At 43.1% G+C, this 25,482-nt stretch overlaps 5 protein-coding genes across 7 annotated transcripts; 1 reads left to right on the top strand and 4 right to left on the bottom strand.

The window, feature by feature from the left end:
* Window positions 1-1,083: 1,083 nt before the first annotated feature.
* LOC115681157 (ethylene-responsive transcription factor 4) lies at window positions 1,084-2,156 on the bottom strand. The gene is given in 2 exon segments (XM_056317522.1): window positions 1,084-1,749; window positions 1,752-2,156. Coding segments are annotated over 2 exon segments (705 nt in total). The 5' UTR covers window positions 2,124-2,156; the 3' UTR covers window positions 1,084-1,416.
* Window positions 2,157-8,092: 5,936 nt separating this feature from the next.
* Window positions 8,093-10,077, top strand: LOC115681290 (putative pentatricopeptide repeat-containing protein At3g15200). Its single transcript, XM_030605192.2, has one exon. It carries the CDS (start codon window positions 8,358-8,360, stop codon window positions 9,936-9,938), a length of 1,581 nt encoding a protein of 526 aa, XP_030461052.1. The 5' UTR covers window positions 8,093-8,357; the 3' UTR covers window positions 9,939-10,077.
* A 39-nt stretch (window positions 10,078-10,116) lies between these two features.
* On the bottom strand, window positions 10,117-11,359 carry LOC115681291 (uncharacterized). Its single transcript, XM_030605194.2, has 3 exons — window positions 11,107-11,359; window positions 10,734-10,831; window positions 10,117-10,598 (listed from the first exon to the last, which is right to left on the bottom strand). Exons 1-3 carry the CDS (start codon window positions 11,240-11,242, stop codon window positions 10,383-10,385), a joined length of 450 nt encoding a protein of 149 aa, XP_030461054.1. The 5' UTR covers window positions 11,243-11,359; the 3' UTR covers window positions 10,117-10,382.
* An 825-nt stretch (window positions 11,360-12,184) lies between these two features.
* Window positions 12,185-14,303, bottom strand: LOC115681311 (30S ribosomal protein S20, chloroplastic). Its single transcript, XM_030605226.2, has 3 exons — window positions 14,102-14,303; window positions 13,823-14,004; window positions 12,185-12,455 (listed from the first exon to the last, which is right to left on the bottom strand). Exons 1-3 carry the CDS (start codon window positions 14,259-14,261, stop codon window positions 12,225-12,227), a joined length of 573 nt encoding a protein of 190 aa, XP_030461086.1. The 5' UTR covers window positions 14,262-14,303; the 3' UTR covers window positions 12,185-12,224.
* Window positions 14,304-15,915: 1,612 nt separating this feature from the next.
* LOC115681270 (uncharacterized) lies at window positions 15,916-24,782 on the bottom strand. 3 transcript variants are annotated; one of them, XM_030605157.2, is made up of 17 exons: window positions 24,618-24,782; window positions 24,428-24,491; window positions 24,059-24,167; window positions 23,805-23,867; window positions 22,830-22,933; window positions 21,687-21,753; window positions 21,510-21,581; window positions 20,810-20,971; window positions 20,517-20,590; window positions 20,332-20,429; window positions 19,816-19,923; window positions 19,349-19,446; window positions 18,618-18,755; window positions 17,771-17,818; window positions 16,957-17,071; window positions 16,337-16,437; window positions 15,916-16,205 (listed from the first exon to the last, which is right to left on the bottom strand). In XM_030605157.2, exons 1-17 carry the CDS (start codon window positions 24,688-24,690, stop codon window positions 16,119-16,121), a joined length of 1,581 nt encoding a protein of 526 aa, XP_030461017.1. In that variant the 5' UTR covers window positions 24,691-24,782; the 3' UTR covers window positions 15,916-16,118. The 3 variants fall into 3 exon arrangements, with proteins under 3 accessions (XP_030461017.1, XP_056173312.1, XP_056173313.1); XM_056317337.1 differs by lacking the exon at window positions 17,771-17,818; XM_056317338.1 differs by lacking the exon at window positions 23,805-23,867.
* Window positions 24,783-25,482: the final 700 nt, after the last annotated feature.

Here is a 25,482-nt window from a genome sequence, read left to right as displayed (position 1 = left end):
TCCGCGTCTGTTTTAATTTATTTGATTACTTAACAAGTGGTAAACGAAAATTTGATAATTATTATCCAGAGAAAACTTAGCAACCAATCGAATAAGCTTCGTTTAGTTTAGTACTCCAGCCGTGCGGTCGGTTACCATCCTCTTGCGATATTATACGCTAATAATAAAATTCAAACTTTAGTTGCAGGGCAACATAAAAGAATATTAGATGAACATAAACGTTTATTTAGGAATTCAAAAAAAAAAGAAAGGAGAGAAGGTCTTAAATTTCTCACGCAAATTTAATAATGTTACCGAGTGCATTTTCTCAATTAAAATTTGCTTCTCCTCTTTTTTTGTGTCGACTTTATCCCTCTCTGTTTTTTGTCCTGGGATCCAAATTTGGAAAAGTGAATTTTATATAAAGCCTTTTACCGAGAAAAACACGTAAACGAGATGAAATTGTGGATTTTTTCTTTTTTAAACAGCAGTCATCATGACAGTCAAAGACAGAAAGCTCACACCCCCATGTTTCTCATCATGAAGCCGCTCCCCATCGTCGGCTCCCCGCTCGCTCGCTCTCCGCTTTTGAGCGGCAAAGCAACGAACCAAACCCCAAAGCAATTATTTTAATCGGAAGGGTTTTTCTAGTGCGGTCTCCGTACGAGTATGGGCCCGACACGTGTCCCCCGGGCGCGCCTCGCGATCTCTCTCTCTCCTCCCTCTCTCTACCTTGCGCCTCCCCTCCCCCACGGCGCATCTTAGCGCCTCCCCTGCCGCCCACGACAAGGCTTGTCAAAGTAGCTGCCCTGCCGGCGACATGTCCTTGTGCGATCGACCCGATAAAATATTCCAAAAATAAATCCTTCTTCTTCTTCTTCTTTTTTTTTTTTTTGGCGCTCGTAACTTGATCTGATAACGATTTCGTGGGGAGAGATTTGAAGCACACGTCGAAACGGGTCGATGATCCATGATTGCGATAATGATCCTTTTTTTTCTTTTCCGTTTTTTTTGGCTCGATCGGGAATCGAGAGGAAGATCCAAACCAGCAGAGAAGAAGATCGGAGGAACAAGAAGAGATTTCAAGAATTCCGGTAACTGATGGAAACTTGTAAATGACATCGCCGATTTTCATTTATGGTCGGAGGAAGAAGAACAAAACAAACAACATCGAGAAAACCTACTAGTCTTTTCTTTTTCTCAGTTGCAAAAAAAAAAGGAACAGTCGGAGGTTAATCATCATCGTCATCATCTTTCTATGTACATGATTTTTATCGTTCCGTCGCCGTCGTCGTCTTCGTCCGTCGTCGTCAGCGCATGGATCTCGCGTCAGGCGGAGAGCACGTTTCTCAACAAACCGATGAAACCACAAAAAAACAAGAACGATCCAAAAATTCATCGTCCCGATCCCGCCGATCTTAAACGGGGGGGGAAAGATCAGACCACCTCGGGTGGGGGGAGGTTGAGATCGAGGAGCGATTTGCCGCGCGCCGGCCTGTCGTACTCCGCCGCCGCGGGCGTCGAGGAGCCAGGCTCGGTCTTGACCCCGACTCCGCTCACCGGGCGAAAGTCGGCCAGCACGGGACGGTCGAACCTGCACGCCTCCAGGCGAGGAGCGCCGCCGCCGCACGCCGCCTTCTTCTCCACGCGCGTGAAGGCGTCGAAGAAGAACACCGGCCGCGGCGCCGCGGGCACCACCGGGAAGCACATTGCGGCCGCGCCGGGGAAGTAAGCGCCGTGCCCGGCGGCGGCGGCGGCGGCGGCGACGGCGACGGGCGCCGGCCGAGGCTGAGGTCGAGGGGCGGGGCGAGGGCGAGGGCCGCGGGCGGCGGCGGCGGGGGGGAGGGCTCGTCGAGGGAGCTGCTCTGGCTGCTGGGGCTGCGGGAGGAGGAGATCAGCTCGGCGGGGGAGGGGAAGTTGGTCTTGGCCTTGGCGCCGCGGAACTCGCGGGCGGCGGCGTCGTAGGCCCGGGCGGCCTCCTCGGCGGTGTCGAAGGTGCCGAGCCACACCCGGGTCTTCTTGCCGGGGTCCCGGATCTCGGCAGCGTAGCGGCCCCAGGGCCTCTTCCGGACGCCCCGGTACCGGATTTCCTTGAGGCCGTTAGGGTTTGGGATGGCGGCGCTGGGCTTTTCTCTCGGAGCCATAGCTTCTTTTGTTTTTTTCCCCTGGTTGGTTTCTTTCGCGAGAGGAAGGTGTGAAGAGAGAGAAACCGGGAGGAAGAGAGAGAGAGAGAGAAGCGCGGTGGCTTGAGGGAGGAGGAGAAGGGAGGTCGAGCGGAGGGGCTTAAATAGGAAGGGAGGAGAGAGAGAATCGTGGGGTGCGGGGGGGTGTGTGCGCGTGTAAAAGATACGCTCCTTTTGGGGCGCTTGTTGTGTACAGACCAAGCAGGTCGTTCGCTTCTCGGGCCAGAACGAACCCCACTTTTCCCCCTTTTCTTTTCTTTTTTCTCTTTTTTTTTTTCGCGTTTTCGTTTTGTTATGTGACGTGAATTTCTCTAGAGAGAGAAAACAGGCGAAGAAGAAAATAAAAGGGAATTAAGAATTGGGCCTCAAGTCATGACGTATCGGCTCGTCGAGGATGATGAGCGAAATTACCGAAAGAACCGGTTTTGCGCATTCATGCACAGCGCGTGTGCGGTGGGGTGCTCATTTTGTTGGAGCTACCATTTTTCAGGGTAACAATTAACGAAGAATTGCTCGGTTAGTTTATAGGGTTAGTACCACGAAAAAATCTTAAACTAATATATCCGTAACAATTTTATACCAAATTATTTTTATTACCACAAAAAATTTCAAATGGTATATTTATGATAAATTTACCCCAAACTAATATTGTGACTGCTAAAAACCCCAGACTGGTATATTTGCGATAAATTTACACTCCGTTAGTTTCCGTTAAATTGAATTAATACCACAAAAAATAACAAACCGATACACCTGTGACAAATAGAGGGTTAAACATAAAAACCGGTACATCAGTTAACTGTCGCGTATCATTTAACAGAGCAATTTGACGGTAAAATTTAACGGAAACAAATTGAGGGTAAGTTTGTCACAAGTATACCAGTTTGAGATTTTGGGTGATCAAAAAATTAGTTTGGGGTAAAATTGTCGCGGATGTACCAGTTTGGGATTTTTCGTGGTATTAACCCTAGTTTATATGGTTGGGTTGGTTTTGCGCCCTCGGTCAGTTTACAAATATGAGAAAATAAAACTTGCAAATGGTAGCTGGGTATGCACATTCCTGGAAATTGTGGCGACAAACTGAAGAATATTTGTCGATGACTCTGGATGATAGAAGCAAAGGAGCAAGAAGAAAAAAACTGGAGAAAACCTTAGCAATAAGAGGAAAAGCCTCCCCACCTATGTCGGTTTCGGGTACATATACCCTTTTTCTTGGACGTTGTTCGAGCTTAACTTGAAATTATGACCCGAGTTATTTTGGCGTCGCGGTGCCTGGTACTTAAATTGTTGAGATGACATTATGTTTGACGTCGAATTTTAACTTTGTGTCCTCATCGCAACCTATTTCGTTTAACAGTATCTAAGATCGGGTTTCTTTTCAAGCTTGGCCGATTCTGGCTGCCCACCACGTTCATTGCATCTCCATGAGGCTTTCGGCCTTCTTTCTAGATAATGATGCGCGTGCGCGGCTATGGTTCGATCGATTCTTTCTGTAGCTGACTTCCATGGGGGAAACAACATTGTTTCCTCATAAGGGAACTAGAAAGAGTTAGGGGTCCCATCTTTTACTTGGGCTTGAACCTAGCAAATTTCGAGTAGCACGCATATAAGAATGTGTTTGGTAACCATTCTGTTCTCGGAAATAATTTCTGCTCAGAAATGATGTTTTTTTATTTTGTTCCCGGAAATAATTTCTTAGCATTTGAAGGTGTTTGGTAACAGCCCAAAATTTATATTTCTGGAAAAAAGAAGAAGAAGAGAAATGCATTTAGTAATTGCACAAAATTTCTTTTTATTAATAATATTTTGAATTTTTTAATATTTCTTTCTTTTTCTTCTTTTCTTTTTTTTCTTCTTCTCCTTCCCTGGCCCATGGCCGGCAAGGGCGTCGCGGCTCTCGCGGCCTACCCTCGCCCAGGTCGCGAGGGTCCAGCTCTCGCCTATGGCCGGCGAGAGCCGCGACGCCCTCGCCGGCCACATGCCTGGAAAGAAGAAAAAGGAAAAAAAAATTTCTCTTCTATTTTTGATTTTTATTCTCAGAATCAAGAATTAGCTTTTTTTTATTCTCGATTTTGTTCCAAAACTGATTCTGGGAATAAATTTGTGCCCAAGAATAAAATATTAATTAAACGGATTTTCTATTTTTTTTTTGTTATGGAGTATAAAAGAATAAAATCATGCACTATTTAATCGGTTATCAAACGGGCTTAAGTGTTTCTGTGGATCAGACAGATAGGGAGGGATGCTCCTTGTTTTCCCCAAGCGAATATTGGATGAACAGGCATCTTATTCTGAAGCGTAGATTAGGAAACGGCTTTGACCGAACGATGTACTTTTGACTTTTCATTCGAATTTAAAATTCGCAGGTCGCGTATTTTGGTTTTTTATTTTTATAAATCTCGAATACACGAAACACTCCCGATGCTCGACACGTAAATTCACATGTATATATATATAAATAAATTATCATTTAAGAAATTTCCGACACGTATGTATCTCGAAACCAACGCCACCGGCCAAACACCACGTGCGACGACGGGACGATGTTAATCTTTCGCGAACATCATAGACCCGGGGGGGCGGGGGAGGCCCAATCATCACGCGCTTCACGTGCTGTGGGGGCGCCTCCTAGTCGGCCCCAGTCAACGAGGATATTGACCGTACTCTCTCTCCCCCTCCCTCGCCGCCCCCGCTTTAACTCCCCCCCTTTTTCTTTTCTTTTCTTTTTATTATTTTATTATTATTCAAAATAATTTCCGTTTAGACAGCGGAGGAGGAGCCTTGTTTTTCAAAGGCGGAAAGAAAGAAAGGGAAGGGAAAAAACCGCAAACTCCCCCGCCCCACGTAACGCCCGCACCCCCCCGCCCCCCACAGCTCCCACGTGGCACGCGGCCAAGCCACCCCCGACCCCTCCGGTGGGAGGCGGCGTCTCTTAACGGCGGTTACTGCGGGCGGCGGGCCCCACCCCAACCCAACCCACCCACCCACTTTCCTTCCTTCCTTCCCCCCGCGTGCCGTCCTCGCGATTCCCGTAAACGGGCATGTCCAGCTGTCCACCCCTCTCCGCCTGACGGCGGTTTTTTGTCGCTTTTCCCTCCCCCACTTTTATTAATTTTTCATTAATTTTTATTATTTTTTTGAACGTATAATGCGGTATCGATTTGAGACATTTGATTAGAACCCATTATGGAGCCGCGCCAATTATTGTGTGGTCGCGAAACGGCTTAAGGCTTTTTAATCACACGGCGCATGGCCCCCCCCCCTCTCACCCCTTCAAAGAGCTTTCGTTTTTAAGGAGGGGGGGGGGGGGAGATGTTAGGGTTTTCGACCGCAGCCATTAATTGCATGTTGACCGCTCATTTTATTGCTCGGACCCTTTCCATTATTTGTGGGGGCGGGGCATTTTTTTTTTTTTTTTCCGGGAGCGTGTCGTGCTGATTCCGAACATCAAACGTTTGGCCGGTGCTGTCCCCCCCCCCCCCCCCCAACTTTCCACTCCTCGCCGCGAGGACCGAAAAGGGCGTGCGATGCGTGTAGGAGCGCAGAAGCGGCCACACGGCCTTTCGGATCGGTCGGAGCGGATCGGACGGCTCGCGTCGCTCGGTATATAGCCTTCCCGTCGGGGGCCACGCGTGTCGAGATCGGACGCGACTAGGAAAACCGAGCGAAGCTGCGGAGGTCTCGGGTTGTCGTCTGCCGATGCGACGATGACGAGGACCGTCCGCGCTCCTAGTACCGCGCACCGCAGCTTCGTATCATCGGTCCATACTGGTCCGCGGAGTCAACTCCCGAGCTCCGACCGTATAGCTCGACAAAAAATACGAGCAGTACACTAAGGGAAGGAGGAAATCGGAAAAAATGTAAAGCTTCGGTATTCGAAAAAGTTACCCGGATCCGATCTCTGAATAAATCATATTAAACAAAGATCCACATTAATTATCGCTCCGGAAAAATGCTTTTCTCGGCTCGGACTGTTGAGGTCACGATGTCGATTTCCAAGGTTTTTTGTCAGCAAAACAAGCAGAATCTGGCGGTGCTGGTGATCGACCGGCAAGGAATGATTCCCCACGGAGCGGAAAAAAAAATAAATAAATAATCGAATTGCCTCCGCAATCATGCGTCCGCCAAGCATGTGAGGATGAAAGAAAATGTTCCGTCAGCCCTTCCATCTTTGCGAATGTGCGTGCGTGCGAGCGAGCGGACAGGTAAGTGGCTGAGTGCCATATGTGCAGGAGGACCTCGATGTCACGACGCAATTTGATGGCGATGTTCATATAATGGACACCCCACTTCAATTCGTTTTCAACCCGCAATCGAGACACCAGCGTCGTATTGATGCGGCGACATCTTTATGTGCGTCGAGCGCGTGAGTACCGAGTACGTGTGAGCCCACTGGAGATTGAATGGACTCGATGGAGGTCCGATTCCGCGTGCTCTGGGAGCTTTTTTTTTTAAATTACGCGGGGGTGCGTTGGAGTCTAATTTTGTTACAAAATTCATGGGGTATTAAGTGACGGGGTTTTATAATGGACTGGAATTTGGTGACTTCTCTAAGTCTTGCATCGGATGAGACTATACTTAGGGAGTGGTTCATGTGCAAGGACCCGCATAACATGATCGCTATTTTGAGTATTTTTTTCGGGACACTTCTTGCACGAATCAAGTTAGGTCGTTAGAAATGGTACCGGAGTAGGACTTTTTTTGTAAGCGTAGAGTTGGGACGAGTTCAAGCAAAATTCGGTGGGTCTCTAGCAACACTGAAGCGGAATTCAATGCCTCGACTCGCATGGATCGGATAGGTTAATTACAAATATAAGCAAGTTCTATATGGACAAGCACTATATGGACGCGTGGTCACGACATGTACGCAGTACCGGGGTAACATCGACATTCCATTCTACCATCTTGTTTTTGGAAACTAACTTGGCGAACTATGTATAATTCCCTTTTTTTCCTTTGTCCCTTATGTCTGCGACTTAATTTTATTGGTTATTTTTTGTTGTACTTTTCGCGGGTTTTATTTCTAGGCGATTTTTCTCCTAAAGAGAGGAAACCTCTTCGGTGGTGACGGTGGTGTTAGCAAAATCTCGTAGGTATGAAATGTGAGATGTACGAATAGCGGCGTTTGTTTGGTGAGTCCCACGTGAAAACTGGCCGAGCACCCCACCCATACCACCCATTCGACATTGATTGGGAAGGGAGGAAACACGGCATGCTTGACGTTGACCGCAACGCGGGACCACCTCGCAGAGGTGACGACATCCCCGCGTTGTCGTGCAATTATGGAACCCTAACCGGTTGTCCTGAAAACCATGTCGTTCGGCGTTTCAAGCTTATCCTGGGCGATGCACATTTGTTCCGTAACTTTTTCAAGAACCGATCACACGAGACTTATGTAGCACGGACGAATTACGGGAGTAGCTTGTTTTTTCGACATTAGAGATGATTCGAAGATGGGATAATAACACAGACAGTCTCTGAACTTTGTCTCGATATGTAATTTGATCCTTGAACTTTTAACTTGTTCAATGTAGTTCCTAAACTTTAGCCTAATGTTCAATATGGTCCATGAACTTTTAATTTGTTCAATGTGGTTTATGAACTTTTGGTACATGTTAAATTTAATGCTTAAACTATATCAAAATGTACAATATAGTCCCCGAACTTGAATTAATGGAAGGACTACATTGAATATTTTTATAAAGTTGAGGGACTATATTGAACATGTACTAAAAGTTCAGGGATCACATTGAACAAATTGAAAGTTCATGGACCACATTGAGTATTGGGTTAAAGTTCAGGGACTACATTGAATAAATTAAAAGTTTAGAGATCAAATTACATATTGAGTCAAAGTTCAAGAACCGTTTGTGTCATTTTCACTTCGATGATACAGCGTTCTTCTCTTTTAAGACACGAAACAGGGTGTCCTGATCATGTGGGCTTGGCCTTGTTTGAATTTGAACAGTTCAAGCCTGCGAACTTGGTGAAGGCGTAAGACGAAGCTGATTGGGGCCGACCCACGATGAAGGGAAATGGCTGGCTAACTTGTATTCAGATTGACATATTCCTCATGTCGACGGCTGGAAGAAGCTGAGTGCTCACCAAGTGCTTGACCAGATGCCAGTGAGAAGCTCTCTGTCCGCGAGACCGCATATGCATCTGCTGTTTTGCTGAAGAACCGATTGACAAACGATGGCTTCATCTCCTTTAATGTCTCGTCTGTTATCCTTCGTCAACTCGTCGAAGAGCGCTGCAAATGCTGCTCTATCTACGTCTTTGTTTTTGGGCACTACGCGAGGCCAGTGTAGATATGCCCTCCGTTTGGCTCACGCCGTCGCAGAAACTCGCGATTTTGACGGATTTAAGAGATACCCAGGTGAACGTTCGGCTACGTTTATCCAGAATATGCTAAGAAATCTGAGGGGCAGCTCAAGCGAAGAGACCGAGAAAGCGCTCGGTCAATGCGGTTTCAGTTTGACTGATGATTTAGTCACGGATGTAATAAGCCGGCACGCTTCGGATTGGAGACCCGCTTACGTATTCTTCAACTGGGTCTCTAAAAAGAGCGGCTATTTACCTGGATCTGCTGTTTATAACGAGATTCTTGATGTTTTGGGCAAGATGAATCGATTCGAAGAAGTAACACAGGTGCTCGAGGAAATGTCTAAGAGAAAGGGTCTTTTTGATGAGAGAACATATGGGGTCTTACTGAATAGATATGCAGCTGCACATAAGGTTGATGAAGCAATCAACATCTTCTATGGCAGGAGAGATTTCGGACTTGAGACCGACTTGGTGGCGTTTCAGGCTCTTTTGCTGTGGTTATGCCGTTATAAGCATGTAGTGTCAGCCGAAACTTTGTTCTACTCTATGAAAAATGAGTTTGGCACTGATTTAAGGACGATGAACATCATCCTCAGCGGCTGGTGCGTGTTAGGGGATGTTCGCGAGGCCAAGAGGTTTTGGAAGGACATAATTGCATCTAAATGCACCCCGGATCGATTCACTTATGGAATATTCATCAAGGCGCTGACCAAGAAGGGAAAGTTGGGTTCGGCCATGAGGTTGTTTCGAGGAATGTGGCAAAAGGGATTGTGTCCTGATGTGGTGATCTGCAACTGTGTCATCGATGCACTTTGTTTCAAGAAGAGGATTCCTCAAGCTCTGGAAGTTTTTCACGGAATGAAGGAACGTGGGTGTCTTCCAAATGCCGTGACGTACAACTCGCTTATCAAGCACATGTGCAAGATTGGGAGGATGGAGAAGGTCGAGGAGCTCGTGAGAGAGATGGAATCAATTGGGGGAGATTGTTTGCCAAATGCTGTCACTTTCAGTTACTTGCTCAAGAGCCTAAAGAAACCAGAAGAAGTCCTTAAGCTATTGGAGCAGATGGAGAAAAATGAGTGCAAGATGACTAGCGACTTGTACAATTTGGTTCTGAGGCTGTATTTGGGCTGGGATTGTCAGGAAAGAGTAAGAAATACATGGAATGATATGGAGAGAAGTGGAATGGGACCTGACCAACGATCATACACCATAATGATTCACGTACTTTATGAGCGAGGGAGATTGAAGGAAGCACTGCATTATTTCGAGGAGATGGTTTCCAAGGGAATGAGGCCTGAACCAAGGACTGAAATACTGGTCAATGACATGAAATCTAACATTAATGAAGGAGAAGATGATCACAGGAGACAGAGAACCCTCAAAAGGGATGAATCAGCGCAGCGTCCACGGAGGTGGAAGGAAAAGGTTACTCAAGGACTGCCCTAAGAGAAGTCTGTCAAAGCTGCATCTTTGTCGCATGTAAATATTATGATTAACGATCAATGTCAAGATACAGGTACTTGGATGAATTGTCGTTGCCGCAAGCAAGAAAAATATCCACATCCAACACTGTCAAATTAGCAAATAGCTTAATGTTCTTGTATCATTCAATCAAACCTATCATTCAATCAAACCTCAACATTTGCTTTCACAGAAGTTGCTTTCCTTACACTTGTCAAACCTCCATTTCCGAAAAACGAGCAGCATGTACATAGATAGGCATCTCAAAAGGCCATATCGTCCTTTTATACATCACCGTTTCCTAGCAAGGACGCATACCTTTTTCCAGTCAACAGGACGCCATATTCTCCTAGCAACGCTCGCACTCTGATACGGCGAAAGGTTTAGAATGTAGATCAAAACTTCTTTGAGTCAGGATGGTTCCTTCTTTTATTCTTGAAATAAAACATGCTGACGCAGGACAGGGTCGTATTTCCGACACTTCAATTTGTCTTTGGATTGAACACTCTTCGTCTTCGCGTAAGAAAATCCAGTCCTGGCAGTCGAGACAAGGTTGATCACTTTGACACTCTTCTTGCTCCTCTTACTCTTCCTCTTAGCCTTCCTTTTCTTCCCTGGATCACCACCTCGCTTTCTTGCCTTCTTCTGTTTGTGCCAAATCAAAAACACCCCAAAATCAGATCGTCGACTCAACGATCGAACCACTTCCAAACATCAGGAACAAAGAATGAGTGTACTCGTGTCCACGTGAGAACCCCCTTGTCTTCTAAAAATGCATACCTTTCTTAAGGTCGAATCAGGAGCATATCTGTACGACATGCAGACAAGGGAATGGCATAGTGGCTTCTTCTCATCCCTCGCTGATGAAGAAATGCACCCTGGACAAGTAAAAAGAAATGGCAAAGCACCAAAAAAAGGAGTAAAAATTCCATCTTTCTCATGCAGCTTCAGTTGAGGTGACTGGTAAAAGCAACGGAATAAAGAAACAACAGATTTCTACGCCAGAAACTTTAGAGCAAACACCTAATCACGAGCGATCATGCACTGAAATCTCGGACCCTCAATTTTTCTCAGCAAACTACGAGGGAAACTCTGAAAAAAGTTGGGAACTTCGACGATCAAAGACAGCACGAGATGGATGCAAAGACATCACCTGGAGAGAAGGCACTGAGCGGGAGGTTTCTAGAGAAACAGAGGGACTTCGGAGGAGGAGCAATAAGAGACCGATTGCTTGTAATATGGGAAGCGATGGAGGAGGGAAAATGAAGGCGACAGAGAGAAGCAGCCATCTCTTTCTTTCTTGGACGTCGATGGAATGTCACGCACAGGGGAAGCACAGACGAAGACGAATTCCTTTTCAAAACTCGATCACGAAGGCTCGCGTCAACCTCGCTTAGCTCTTTTTCTTTCTTTTTGGGTTTCTTTCGACGAAGATAAAAAAGAACTGTTTCTTTTTCTTTCCACCAAATTTCGTTAATTTGGAGCCGGAGATTTCATGCAATCTTTTTTATTTGGGTTTGTTCAGGGGAATTCAACATAAAATTCGCGATATGTGATTGATTGATCTTATAGAACTGGTGGGGAGAGAATATATTCATACATCTATACAAGAAATGGCGAGGAAGGGATAGAAAAATTATAATTCTATGAGATCAATTGGCCGCTTAAGGTTTTCTCTGTCTTCTCATTTTCAATGAAAATTAAAAAGAAAAAAGCTTTTTACCTTTCGTTTTGTGATTTTTTTAAACCAGCTTGGATCGTCAAAACAAAAAGTTTCCAACATATAAACAGATTTTGAAAGCATTAAAGTTGATATTTATGTTCCATTCGAGCTGAGAGGCTGCGTTCCAATTTGGAATGAAAGTATTTGAGAATGTTTTGATAGATTTCCCTGATTTCACCTTTTCACGCTCTGTGACTAACTTGATTTTACGACACCCATTTTGGTTTTCCTGCGTAGAATTGTATAACCAAGTTTGATTTTACGAGACTTGGCCCAGAAAAGCTGGGAATTGGGTAAAAAATTTGGAAAGACGAAGAGAGTGAAACTACAATTCCTCCTAGTCCATCGTTTTGGGGGGTGGGTGGAATAATGTATATTCCGATTTCGATTTCGACACGTAATCGAGAATTCTCATGATCCATACCGACTGAAACATCAAAGAATGTCGGTCCTATTTGATTCAACATGGGGCAATGGGTACGATGTAAAATACTCATGACGCAAAACCTTTCCATAACCTCCTTCTAGGTTTTATAGAGAAGTAATTATCAAGCGGTTGCAGCCGGCGCCGGGGTATACCAGCCATGGTGGATTTCCACGGCCTTCTTCCTCCTGGCGAGCCGAGACTTTCGGCGCGCCCCGGTGTTCCTGTGCAATGTTCCCACCTTCACCGCCTTGTCGATGACAGAGTAAGCCTCCGCAATCAACTTTTCAATTTGCAGGATCTCCTCAGCTTGTGCATCAGGTTTCTTCCTAAGCCCATCTAGCTCTTCCAAAACCTGGAAAAGTGAGAAATGAAACGTTAAGAGAAGTAACAGACTATCAAAAAGAATGTTTCAATCTTTTTTCAAAAAGCTTCTGGTACAGTTGGCACATAGGTAAACCTACGGCTTTTTGAAGCGATTAACACCAACACCCATCTTACGGGACGGCAGCAGTAGATGCTATAACAATGCTAGCAGAGGAGTTACTATCTTATCAATTCCCCCCAGTTTAATGCAGGTCATCACAACAGTGAAGTTCAATCAATCTGACAACGAATATATCACTCATGATTTTCTTGATCTTATACAGTGAAGTTCAAAAACACTTAAACAACATCTATGTGCTTGATGATCATGCTATACTTCCAGAAATCTTGGAGGGAAGTCTTTGTTTTGTGCCCGTACTTAGTAAATTACCTTAGAGAGCAATTTAATAACACTTGTCAAGTTGTTTGTTAATAAATCAGATCGATGCCATCAAATTACGAAGTAATTCTCCTATTCTGTTGACAAAATGAAGCTTCCCATGGTGCGGCAAAATGAAAATTACAAAATGATATGGCTTCGAGCTAACTCGAGACTGCTATATCAATGCTCCTTCATTTACAATTCATCCATAAACAAAAGGGAATGCTCATGCCAGCAACCTTTCTATGCTTAACAGAACTACACCTGGCACCGGAATATTTTCTCTCCGGAAGGATACCAAAACCATAACCACATCCAGCCATCAGACATGTGAAAGTTTCTACCAAGCTGAACAACCAAATATGATGACCAACCATGCCTGACATTAAATTCGTGTGTAATGGCTCCGCCAAAACGCAATTTACTTAGTTGAAACATAGAGAACACATCCTGCATAATCTGCTGGCCCCTACTTATCTATCTTTCAGTTTTTGTTATGCAGTCATCACACAGCCACATCTTTCTTGCAGTGCTGCTAACCCCTTACTCTCCGATCCATTTGCATTGCACCTGCAAAGAGTATCTCCACCATTCCACTTGAGATTCTTGATGCATTCAGGTATATGCTATCTCACCTCAACTTCTAAGAGGCTCGATGACTATACTGAGTCTCCCAAAGAGCACGTTTTCAATTCAGAGAAGAGTTCCAGCATTCAACATAATCAAAATCCCAAAACACACACAGACATACTTCTCTCAATAAAAGAGCAAGGCATTATGTCAACCACAAGAGCAACCCAACACCGACCGCTGCATAACCACAACCTTAATCAACAAAATCCGAAGCCCTAGGATATACAGCAAAAAAATAAATCATTTGGACGACTTCACCGAAGACCGGTGATTAGCCGACGGCTCGCGTCACGGAACGCTTCGCACAATGATGAAATTAACGGAAAACAAACGCCCAATACCTTCTTCATCCGCGTCCTAATCTCGGACTTACGAGCCTTGTTGTACACGCGCCTCTTCTCGGCCAGGCGAGCCCTCTTGGCGGCGGAGTCCGCCCTCTTCGCCGGAGCGGCCTCGCACGCGACGGAGAAGCGGGGCGGGCACCTCCCGCCGCCGCCGCCGCCGCCGCTCACCGACAGGCGACCTGAGAAAACAAAGAACGCGGGCGAGACGAGACTGAGACACTCGAGAAGAGAGCCGAGGAGGGGGAATCGGACGACGGTGGTTCCCGTCGGGGTTACCTCCGGCGAAGGCGTCGGCGGAGATGGTGGCGGAGAATCCGAACGAATTGAAAGCGACGCGACCGTGCGAAGAAGAAGAAGAAGAAGAAGAAGAAGAGGGATTGAGTGATAGGGTTTTGAATTTGCAGGGAAGAGCGAAGCAAGAAGATAAGCTCGCCATTTCTCTCTCTCTCTCTCTCGCTGTTCGTTGTTATCTTGTAGAAGCTCCGTCGCTGCAATTAGCCAGCGAAAACGAGCGAATTCCCTCGTTTGCCCCTTGCTGGTGGCAACCTAAAAATTCAATTGCAAATCTTACTCAGAAAACTCAACTTTTTATAATGATATTAGGAAAATGACACAAATGATCTCTAAATTTTAACTCGAGGTGCAATGTAATTTATGAATTTTTAATTTATTCAATGTGGTCATTGATCTTTAGCCCAATGTGCCATGTGGTCCCTAAATTTTTAATTTGTTCAATTTAGTCCTTGAACTTTTGGGACATGTTCAATTTAGTCCCTAGACTATATGAAAATGTCAAATGTTATCAATGATCTTAAATTAATGGAAGAATTACATTGAATATTTTTATATAGTTTAGAAACTAGATGGAACATGTACCAAAAGTTCATGGATCACGTTGAATAAATTAAAGGTCTATGTACTACATTGAACATTAGGCTAAAGTTCATGGGTCATATTGAACAAATTAAAAGTTCATGGACTACATTACACATTGGGTCAAAGCTCATGGATCATTTGTGTTATTATCCTGATGATATTTAATTTTTCGTATAAATATTGTGTTTACTAAATTCTACTAAATTGAAAGCTAACTTTCTTCCGTAAAAATTACAAACTATGTTAAGATATTACAAGCCATATAAAAATTTGGGATAAGTACATTAAAAATTCTAAAAGTTTCATATGAATATTGGGGTTACTGCCCTCGCCATTGCTACCCCACCATTGCCGGCAAGGGCCGATGACGGTGGGGGATAGCTAGCAAGCATCACCTACCATAGAGGATCGCGTTTCTTACCCAAACCTAGCTGAGGGTCGCTAGTGGCGGCCCTCGCCGACCACTGGGTGGGGCCCAGTGACCTTTGTCGGTAATCCCACACCTCTATTGGCCCTTTCCTTTCTTGAGATAGTGGAGTCTCCTTCTCTTTCTTCTTTTTTTATTTTAATTATCTTATTTTTTAATTTAATTTGAATAAAATGTCCATTAAAAATCATATTTGGATCAAAACGACGTTGTTATAACCAACAATCATGTTTTAGCCACATCATCACAACGCAGCAAAGAAAAAATATTTAAGAAAACCACAATATACTCAATTGCACCATTTTGATAAATTTTAAGATTTGATTGCACTTTTTGTAAATTTTAAAATCAACTGCACTTTTGTGAAAATTTTAAGTACACTTATCCAAGAAAGTTTTCATTACTAAATTCACTTGGAAGTTTCGTTAAGCAAAATGAAAAAGCCGCGAATCATTAAAACCCCGAAACTTGTTTTTGAGTTTAAAAAGTTAAAACAGTAATTTCTGACATTTTGAGAAGTCACCATTCGTAATAGACACCTTGTTAATGGCCTTGAGATACTTCCCGTTAATCCGCACTAATAATGAAAAAGTTCCTAACCACGATCGTCGATAAGGTGCTAATCACAGTGCAAGTTGCTAATCACCCTGCTAATCACATTGGTGATTTAGCAATCTCCGTCAGTGATTCCTTAACCACTGGCTATAGACAGCAGATTTAGCGCATACCAGCCGTACTGCCTTATTTCTATCCCTAAAATGGTGGCACAGAGATCCCGCCCCAGAGATAACCAGACAACGGCAGTACGCTTTTACTTGGGGATTAACCAAAAGTTGGCTCCGATAACCTGCGAGATTTACAAGTTCCGTTCCAAAAACTCTCATTCAAGCAAGCATTCAAAGCGGGCATGTTTTTCCGAGCAAAAGGAAGAAAGACGGCCTTGAGCACGGACTATATGCTCCTCCCGAGTTCCGGGAGGTTTGACTTCGTCTAGAATCTTTCAGCTGTCATTACAACAGGTTGAGCCTCAGAATGCCTTCTTGCAAGATAGGGACCCCTTCTTACAGCATCTTGCAACTGTGCAAAGAAGGAACATCATCAAGTCCAAATATACGCAACCCGTGCTTTTACATAACACAATCTCGGTATGACAAGGTAGAAGACAGAGATGATGCATTCCACTTTGTGCAAGATTCGTGTATCTTTACCTTGCTAGCAATTTTAGCCAAAGAAGGATCGCTCATCAGTTTGGTTGAACGTGTGAAAGCTTTGTGTATCGCTTGGCAGCAACTGTACCTAATTTCCATACCTGAGAAGTGGACCAACCAAATTAAAACGCTAAATGAGAGGCAAGTAATGGACAATGCTTCAACCCACTCAACAGAGAGAGAGAGAGAGAGAGAGAGAGAGAGAGAGAGAGAGAGAGAGAGAGAGAGAGAGCAACATTCTTCCACATATAAATCAGAACATTCAACTCCAGACGACTTTTATTCATTTGCATTTGTGTCTTTGAAGTCGCACGAGCATTTGATGGACTCAGAAATAAACAAGAATACGGGCAAGCCCAAAGACACCCCCCAGGCAACAAAAGCAGAAGAAACAGAAAAACAGAAAAGAAAATATAAGAAAAGAACTTCCTGAGGATCACCTAAACAAATTTATGGTCTAATAGATGTAATTACCAACACTTATATACATAGAAATAGCATTAACATGATTACTAAAGCTCCAACCTACATGCTTGAAGCGATAACATCTCCGTCTGACGATCATGTTGGTGATGATTGCTGTAACATGGTGAATAGGAAAGGGAGCAAAAGAAAAATACCTATTTTTGAGGTTTCAATGCTCGGGTCAGTTACGATATCTACTATCTCTTCTTTTGAGCAGATCTCCATCAGGCACCATGGCCTAGCTACCAAAGCTGTAATCAGCCTATAACCCTGGAAATATCAAGTTCATCACAATGATTGACGAGCAAAATTAACCACAAATAGCAATGAACTTCATTAAGCACATAGCTAAATACTGTCAAATAGATCTCAACATTCATTGGTCAATTTCCAATATAGGACAAGAACACCAATTTACACTCGCGCCTTGATTATATTAATTTATTTTTACCTTACATCTAAGGAAGTACAAAGCTTGGCTCCTACAAAAAGTTTTTTCCTCTTTTGTGCATAGGAAAATAACAAAGGACCGATCACTATGTTTCCTGGAAAATTAAAGAAATCATACTTGATGCTCCTGATTACTGAATGGATCTGCTTGCTGTAACCATAAGTGGATACACAATAGTAAAACTGAGAAACAGTAGGAAGCAACCAGAAAGGTAATGACCAACTGGATTCATAATTCCTATAACAAAATCATCTATTTCCAGTGCTCGCCTCTTTCTCTTCAGCTAAAGAAGCAATTGTAGAAGACACCATACTCAGGACATTGAATGATTTTATAAAAAAAAAAAAACCAAGGTCGGTCAGCACAAAGCAGATGCATGTTATGCACGAAGGCACAAACACAAACAATAACAATTTTGCCCAAATTTAAAGCAGTGCAAGTTCCACATTTGTCACATGTAAGGACTGATATATAGTAAGGTTTTATAAATTAAATGCGTAAGACGGTAAATGACACACCGCTAAACGTGTTTCTGCCTCCTGCTGAAGAACTGATAGGAAAAGACCCTGTGAATCATGGCACCAGCTCAGCAATTGGAAGGGAAAAGAAAAAGGTTCTAAATCACCCAAGTAAGAAGAAGTTGCTAAGCAAGCAGGTAACAATTTCAACATACTGTCTTCAAGGTTGTTGCTTAATGCTTTATATCTATCACATATTCATCTCGCTAGGTCAGGAGAAGTATCATTTCTATTAAATGGGTGAACACAACAGCTAGTTAGTCATGCTCCCCGGCTTTTGCTCTAAAATTAACATAAAAGCACTAAAAGGAAGAGATTCCATAGAAGAATATAAACTAAGGGACAGACAAGATGAGAAACTCTGAACAGGGCAGTCTTGTGAGTTTATTACGAGATCATAGACCTTCATGTCAATATGAATTACAAGTATACTCAAGGTCGCAATGAGTCAATGAACCAAAGGAACTGCTGTTGATGACTCCAGAATTTTCTCCCAATCATGGGACCTGTCAACCTGTTCATGAAGTCTAATCTGGATTTCACAAACTCTGCACTTATAAAAAGCTTAAGGCACAACTTCTCATTTATCTAAATTGTCCTCAATTTCCTCAACTTCCTCAACTGCTATATCCCATTTTGCTTCTCTGTTCCCCTCTGTGAAGTATGAGGCACATTCCACTATCACAAATAATCAATTAAGTTTCATTTCATATCACTAGCTTTTCTAGACAATTCATATTTGGAATCTCCATTTTGCTCTTGAACCTCTTAAACCAAAGAACAGATTACAAAGAGGGCCACTACCATAAGCTAACACACTAAAAGGGGACAAGGAGACACTACTTACATAAGGTGTCAACTTTGGACTCCTGGATGCTGCCTCATATATCAAGAATCTAAGGGTTTCTTCTGCAGAACCATTCAGTATTACACTATTCTCTGACCGAGCTTCTCCAGCCAAATTTCCCAATGCATGCAATGCGGCCTGTGCAATTTGAAATCATCTCATAAATAAACTACCATAAGAGATATAAGTGAACCCTTCGACCATGGCTTACCGTTTGTCATGGAGTAAGCCATAAATCAAGACATGTACAGAACAAAGATTTGACAAGTTACAAACTCTCAAGGAGCTACCCATAGTTCGCACTATAACGGAGACAACATAGCTTCTCTAAATTGTGGCAAGATTGGTGAACGTGATAACAGTAGACAAATCTAGGCATAGCACATATCCAGGGGAAAACATTCATTGAATAGGTCGCTCATATTAGACAGTACCGAAGAACCAATGAAACTCTAATGTAATTAAAATATTGTTTCTAAAAGTCATCTCACTTCATCTAGAAAAAGGACAGGCTTTCACTTATGCAGTATCCAACTCACATTCTCTACACTTTGTCCATCACCTTCGATATCATTACCTTCTCAAATTACAAGTATTGACTATATCTCATGCTATATAACAGATCCTTAATTCCAAGATTTTCACACTAATTGGATCCCCTTTATTTGATAATTAATCATGACAAAACAGAGAAAGAGTTGCATGGACAAAAGCATCAGATATCTGCTCACCAGCTGTTTACCGCGTCCTTGTCTGTCAAAGGCAGCATACGCTACATGTCTCGCAACAGGAGATGTGCTCGACAACAATAATTCAGCTCCCTGAGTTGCTAAAGGCCAAAATAATAGACAGAGAGAGAAGAGAAAATCTTAGTTTCCCATGGGTGACGGCACAAATTAATCAAAAAAACAAAAAAAAAGAATCGTTACTGCGGCAAGCTTGGAGACGGAAAAAGAAGTACACTAATCTGTTAAACCAGCATAGAATGAGTTAGCTAAGCATCTTCTAGCAGGGTAAATGCTGGCAATCTTTATATTCTCTCTTTCAATGTATGGTAACAATTCATTTAATTCATGAACTAGCGAAACAATAAAAGCTCCTCCTTGTGGCAGGGATCACAACAGCCAGACAAACTATGGCAAACCAACGCAGTTCTACTAGCCTACATTTAACCAGCTATGATGGTTAAAGTACTTACGTAATCCAATTTGACCTAACGCTTCAAGGGCAGATTCACATTCATCTGCATCTACACTCTCCGAACAGCTGAGTCTCCCATCAATGGCAGAAACAACTACTCTGACACCTGCACTACAAACAAGTATCTTCGAATTATCACTCAATAGGGCAAGGATTCAACCTCTAATACAAATTCTCAATGGGACAAACAACTCATGCAAGAATAATGTCACTTTACAATTGAAAGAGAAGCTACAAAAACCATAGTATAAGAACTCTTGTAGACAAGCCACTCAATGAAGCACACCAACTTCCTCGATTGTACCAGTGAGAACTTGAATATTAGCTATTGCACTGAAATGTGATGAGATAGAAAAATTATCTGAAATATGAAGGCTATTATAGTGCACAAATTTGCTTAGAATGTGCTGACATAAGGCAAGACCTACCAAACAATTAACCTCCTAATTACTACAAAAGCTAAAAATTGGGCATATCAGGGTCAAGCTACGCAGAAAAGATGGATTAGCCTTACTGGATTCGTCTGTAAACATATAAGTGTCCTCCTTGGACAGAAGTCTTCCGCATATCATCATTGCTCTGGACCTCAAAATTGACTCCAATGATGCATTACTACAAACAATGACAGCTATCAGAGTGATGACAGTTTAGGACTTGTAGGAACTAAAATTCAGAAGAAGACAGAAAGCTTTCAACTACCTTATAATAGAAGAAAGAAGCTGAAGAAGTGAAGTGCTTGACAAAATTTCCGTTGCATGCCGAATCTCAACCATCTTGTTAAATGAACAAAGGAGAAAAAGAATTAGGAAAATTTAGAGAAACAGAGGAACATAGATTGATAAAGCTGAATAAGTATTACGGATGTATGTAGTTCATTGAGCCAAGGATAACACCTCCCCCAAATAAATATTAAAAGACTGCAAGTGCATGAACAAGTAGTATGTTTCTTCACTAGGAAAAGAAGAAAGGGAGAAGCATAGAGATTAACAAACCTCATACAGGAGCTCCAGAACACTTAAAGTTACAAGGGTGTCTTGAGAATTGCTGATTTCTGCCTCAAATAAACTTAGTAGATTGGAACTGTAGATAATTGATGCCACGGAGCTGGAGACAGAAAATAGCTTTACTATCAAAGCTAGAACCCGAACACGACCCTGAAACATGGTAATTAAATTAGAAACTTCATTAAGACTCCACTTGCTATGAGTGTACATAGGCAGGTGTACATGCAAACGTAGTGCAAAGGCAAGTATGGACTTGGTCAATCAGCATCCATTACTTCAAGGTACAATAATAATGTCTTCGTCAAAACTACCATTGCAAAGGTAGTGCAAAGGCAAGTATGGACTTGGTCGATCAGCTTCCATGACTTCATGGTACAATCATAATGTCTTCGTCAAATATTCAATCACACTCAACCAAAAACTACCATTGCAAAAGTACTTGGTGGATTTTTTGCATGAGATTGAGATCTCAGCATAGTGACCAAATTATCTATTCATCAGTACCTAGGATTTCACGTCTATCACTTGTAATCAAGAATTTGAATAGAAAGGAGGGGCGGAGGGTGACTACCGTTCTTCAAATATAAACAGACAAAGGGAGTAACAAGCTGATCGAACTTGTTCTGGTTAACTGATACAAGGCAACTCAAGCTCAACTGTTTAAGTAACAACATATATACAGCCGTACCAATGACGTGCATTGAGCTGCTAAGTTTCTAAGATGCGTAACTTCGTTGTCACTGGCTGGAAAAACAATGTTCTGCAAAGTAACACAAGACAGCCATCTCAGGCAAGTAGCTTATAATATCAATAAATCGAAGCCACAAGATATAAGTCTGAGCACAGAACAGAGCCAAATCCTTACTGTGCCTCCCTGAAAGCATGCCAGAGTCTTAATAGCATCCATTGAAGCTGCGGCAACTTGTTCATTTCTATAAAACAAACAAACTACATTTCTTAAGATGCCAGAGCCTAACATGGATATTGTCAATCACAGAAAATAACACCACTTCATTTTATTAAAACCTAGGTAGGAGTCTTGAAAGGAATAACCGAAACTTTTTCTGATCTTGAAGAGAATACCATGCCATACATCCAAGTTACATAATAGTTCATTCAACAGTCATTAACTCTTTGTTCCAAAAGTTTTTAAGAGAGCAATTTTCTCCTTTGGCATCTAGATAGAAGACTATGGAGAGAAGACAATTGGTGGTAAAAGTAAACATATGTAAGTTATAATGACAAATTTACCCTTTAAAACAGTAATGCTTTTCAAGTCCGCTAAGAAAGGTATAACGAGCAGCAAAAGGTCAGTTTGGAGAGAATTAATCTCTCTCAAAATTCCTTTCCAATCCTTCACTTCCTCTCTCTTTCGATTTCCTCACTTCATCCATAAAAGGTAGTAACAGAGCAGATGGTGCTAATGGACAGAGGCTGCTTAATTCCCGATATCTCACTGACCAAGCTCCGGACCACTATGTAGAGTCTGCTAAAGAAGGTCTAGTAATTGCATCTCTAGTGAAATTGTCAGTCTCAGTTGATAAATTGCTTTGAATGCCGAATATAGTTGGCACTTCTACAAATTCCTTGGTAGTTTTGCGAGTGGGAAGTGAAGCCTTTCTCATTTTCTTTTACTAGGAAATTTGAATACTATCTCCTTGACATCTCAAATCACCGAACTTGTCGAGTGTCAGTCAATTCATCTTAAAATTTTAAATGGACGTCACAATGACTAGTGGCGCAAGATACAGGGACATCTCTATAGTGGCTGCCGCTTTACTCGACAAGACTGGGGTTTCAGTCTCAAAAGTCCCTCCTCCACCTATATATGTATATACTACTTCTACCTTTATGGAAACCCTTACACATGGCCAACTTCCTCTCTCTCTTAAACTTCCCATTTCTAGCATTATTTAAACAACAGACGATGCACATGGAGCAGACAGTCAAGATCAAGACATTCCACAAAACAGAGTCGATTGGAAAAAACTCCTAATAATGTTCTTACCCATTAACAAGGCTATCAAGCAAAAGTGGGTAAATATTGTGGTCAATAATTATCTTCACAGCAGACACAGACTTTTCATCAGAATTCTCCAACAGGCAAGACACCTGAAAGAATTAATAATTAGAAGAAATATGCATAAAAAAACTAAGAGCACAATTCAAAGTCGAGGTATCATATAACTTTGAAATCAGGGTGGACATCTGATCTTTTAATTTCTCCTTGACACAACTCCAGTGAATATCTCCCTCAAACTAAGTTCGGTAACTCCCTAAACATTCTTACTTCTAAATTCCAATATCATTCAGGAGAAATAGGGACAAACAAAAGAAACACATATAAAATTTCATCAAGTCGATAAAATTGACTTTGACATTTTTTTCCTTTCCTAACTATAAGAAACCAGAAGGTTTTACCAAGTATAAGCAACCGGGAGCTTTGTGATCTTCTATTTACCCTTGACAAATTAGGATCATCTGCAAATCACTGTAATCAACCTAGGAACGCTTTGTTTCCCTTTGTCTATAACCAATCCCATCAGAGAAGGTGATTATCAATCTAACTTTGGGAGGATGGAAACCAACAACATTGTTTTAGAAAAATGAAGCGGCATACAGAGTAACGAACACATGTGGAACACTCCGAGCTCTTTCCAGAATTGGCTGGCTGACTTTCTTTGAAAGATCTTTATGTAATGACTGGATGCGCTCGTTTAGCAATTGTCAATAAACTCGCTATTTATGAATTACGGCAAGGTCATGACAATGGTCCACCTCATGACTACGGGTCGGCAGCTTATTCTCTAAGCTAAAGACTGGGACATTGGAAGTTAGGGCTGTGAACCGAGTGCGGTTGGCATTCTGCATTTCAAAAGTTTAACGTGTGCTATCTGGTGTTGTAATCGTATAGCCACAGAACACAGAAATCCTCGATTGGACCTAACTCAATACCAGGTGTTGGAACCTATCTTCTGCTTACCGTCTTGCAAGCTAGACATCTGACTTCTTGTGAAGCTGCCTGCAATCCCACTTGCACAAAAGGCTGCACAAACAGATGAAATTCGGGGAAGCATGAAGCTCTTCTTTCCATGTAACTAACACACGCAAGCGCGCAGAGGGGCAGAGAGAGAGCCGCCTCGACTACGAACGCGATTGAGATGCGAGTCAAATCCATCCAAAAGGAGTCCACATGGTACAGGAACCTAAGATTATAGAAGGGGTTTTCAAGCATACCATGAAGTGCGGGATCAGGGAAGCGCCGTATTTGGTCTGGAACACTCTCTCCAGACAATTGACCAGCGTACTTTCGAGACCGGGCACATCCGCTCCCGTTTGCAAAGCGCTGCGTATACGAGAAAAACAAAAATCAAACAAGCTCCACTCCTAACTTCTCGAGCAAGTCTCTCCCAGAATCAGCAAAAAGCAAGCGACAATGAACAGTATACAGACGGTCGTGAGTTGCCATCGGGTCGCGAGAAAGAAGAAATCCAGCGAAAACGAGGGAAGGAAACGGGTTAGGAAATAGAACAGCGAGCTTGTCCGAAGGGAAAAGATCAAGCCGGGAAAAAGAAAAGAGTCGGAATCGTCCCCGAAACACGTCACCTGATGATGGCAGGAAGAGGAAAGCGATCGAGGAATTCCTTCGCGGCCGCGTCGTTCTGGGCGCCTGAACCAGCACCGACAGACAAAGGGGGAATGAACGAACGAAACAACAGCTGCCCCGGGGGAAACCGAGAACGGTTAAACGTGAAATCGGGAGAGGGAGGAGGAGGAGGATGGGGGAAGCCCTAACCGGGATAGTGGGCGAAGTCGGAAGCGGCTCCGAGCAAGCGGGAGGTGTCCGCCATCGCGTATTCTTCCTCCATTGGCGCTCTGCTCCTTCGCTTGACGAGTCGAGCGATGAAGCAGCAGAACTGGGCAAGAGAAGAGAGAGGGAGACGTTGCTCGGCTTCGTGTATTGGAGGAGAGGCGCGTGGCAATCGCCGTGGGTTCGTGTCTGAATTACAACGAGCCTCGACACTTTTACTTAACGAAAAACATTTTCAAAAAAAAATAGTAATAATTTGTATTATTTAAAATAATTAATCAATAAAAAAATATGTCTGTTGTTGATAAGGGTAAATAACATGAACCAACTGAATCAGGAACTACTTGGACCGGACTGAACCGACCGATTTTAGACTGCTCCAGGGGCATCGATCCAGTTCCCCATCAGCGCTCATGGAAGTCGTGGCTTCACTCACCCTCATCTTGTGGTTACTCCGTAGCTTCACCCTGACGGTCTCGTCCCCTTGGCCAATCATCCACAAGGCATGGCCCCACCGGATCTCCACCCCCCCACCACCTCGTCCCGGCCTCTGACATGTCCATCTTGTGCACGAACGCCACCACCTTCTCTTCCCTTCCTCGATGATCTAGGTGTACGACGTGGTTCCCCCACACGCACTGGGAGGCGAGAAGTTCGAGAGGGGTGACGAAAAAGAAGGTCGCATATTTTATTTTCTTTCCGCACTTATCGTGCGGTTCTCACGTTGGATTGCCTAGGAACCGGTCTTTATAGTATGGTTCCCAAAATTTTTGAGTGGGGATCATATTGGACTGAGAAATGATCACCTTAGTTATCGATAATAATTTATATTTTTACATTTTTGCAAATA

The sequence above is a fragment of the Syzygium oleosum genome, unplaced genomic scaffold (genome assembly GCF_021117445.2).
Source record: "Syzygium oleosum isolate NSW1041296 unplaced genomic scaffold, Sole_v2.1 Sole_v2.13, whole genome shotgun sequence".
Classification (NCBI taxonomy): domain Eukaryota; kingdom Viridiplantae; phylum Streptophyta; class Magnoliopsida; order Myrtales; family Myrtaceae; genus Syzygium; species Syzygium oleosum.
This window is presented reverse-complemented; position numbering and strand designations above follow the sequence as displayed.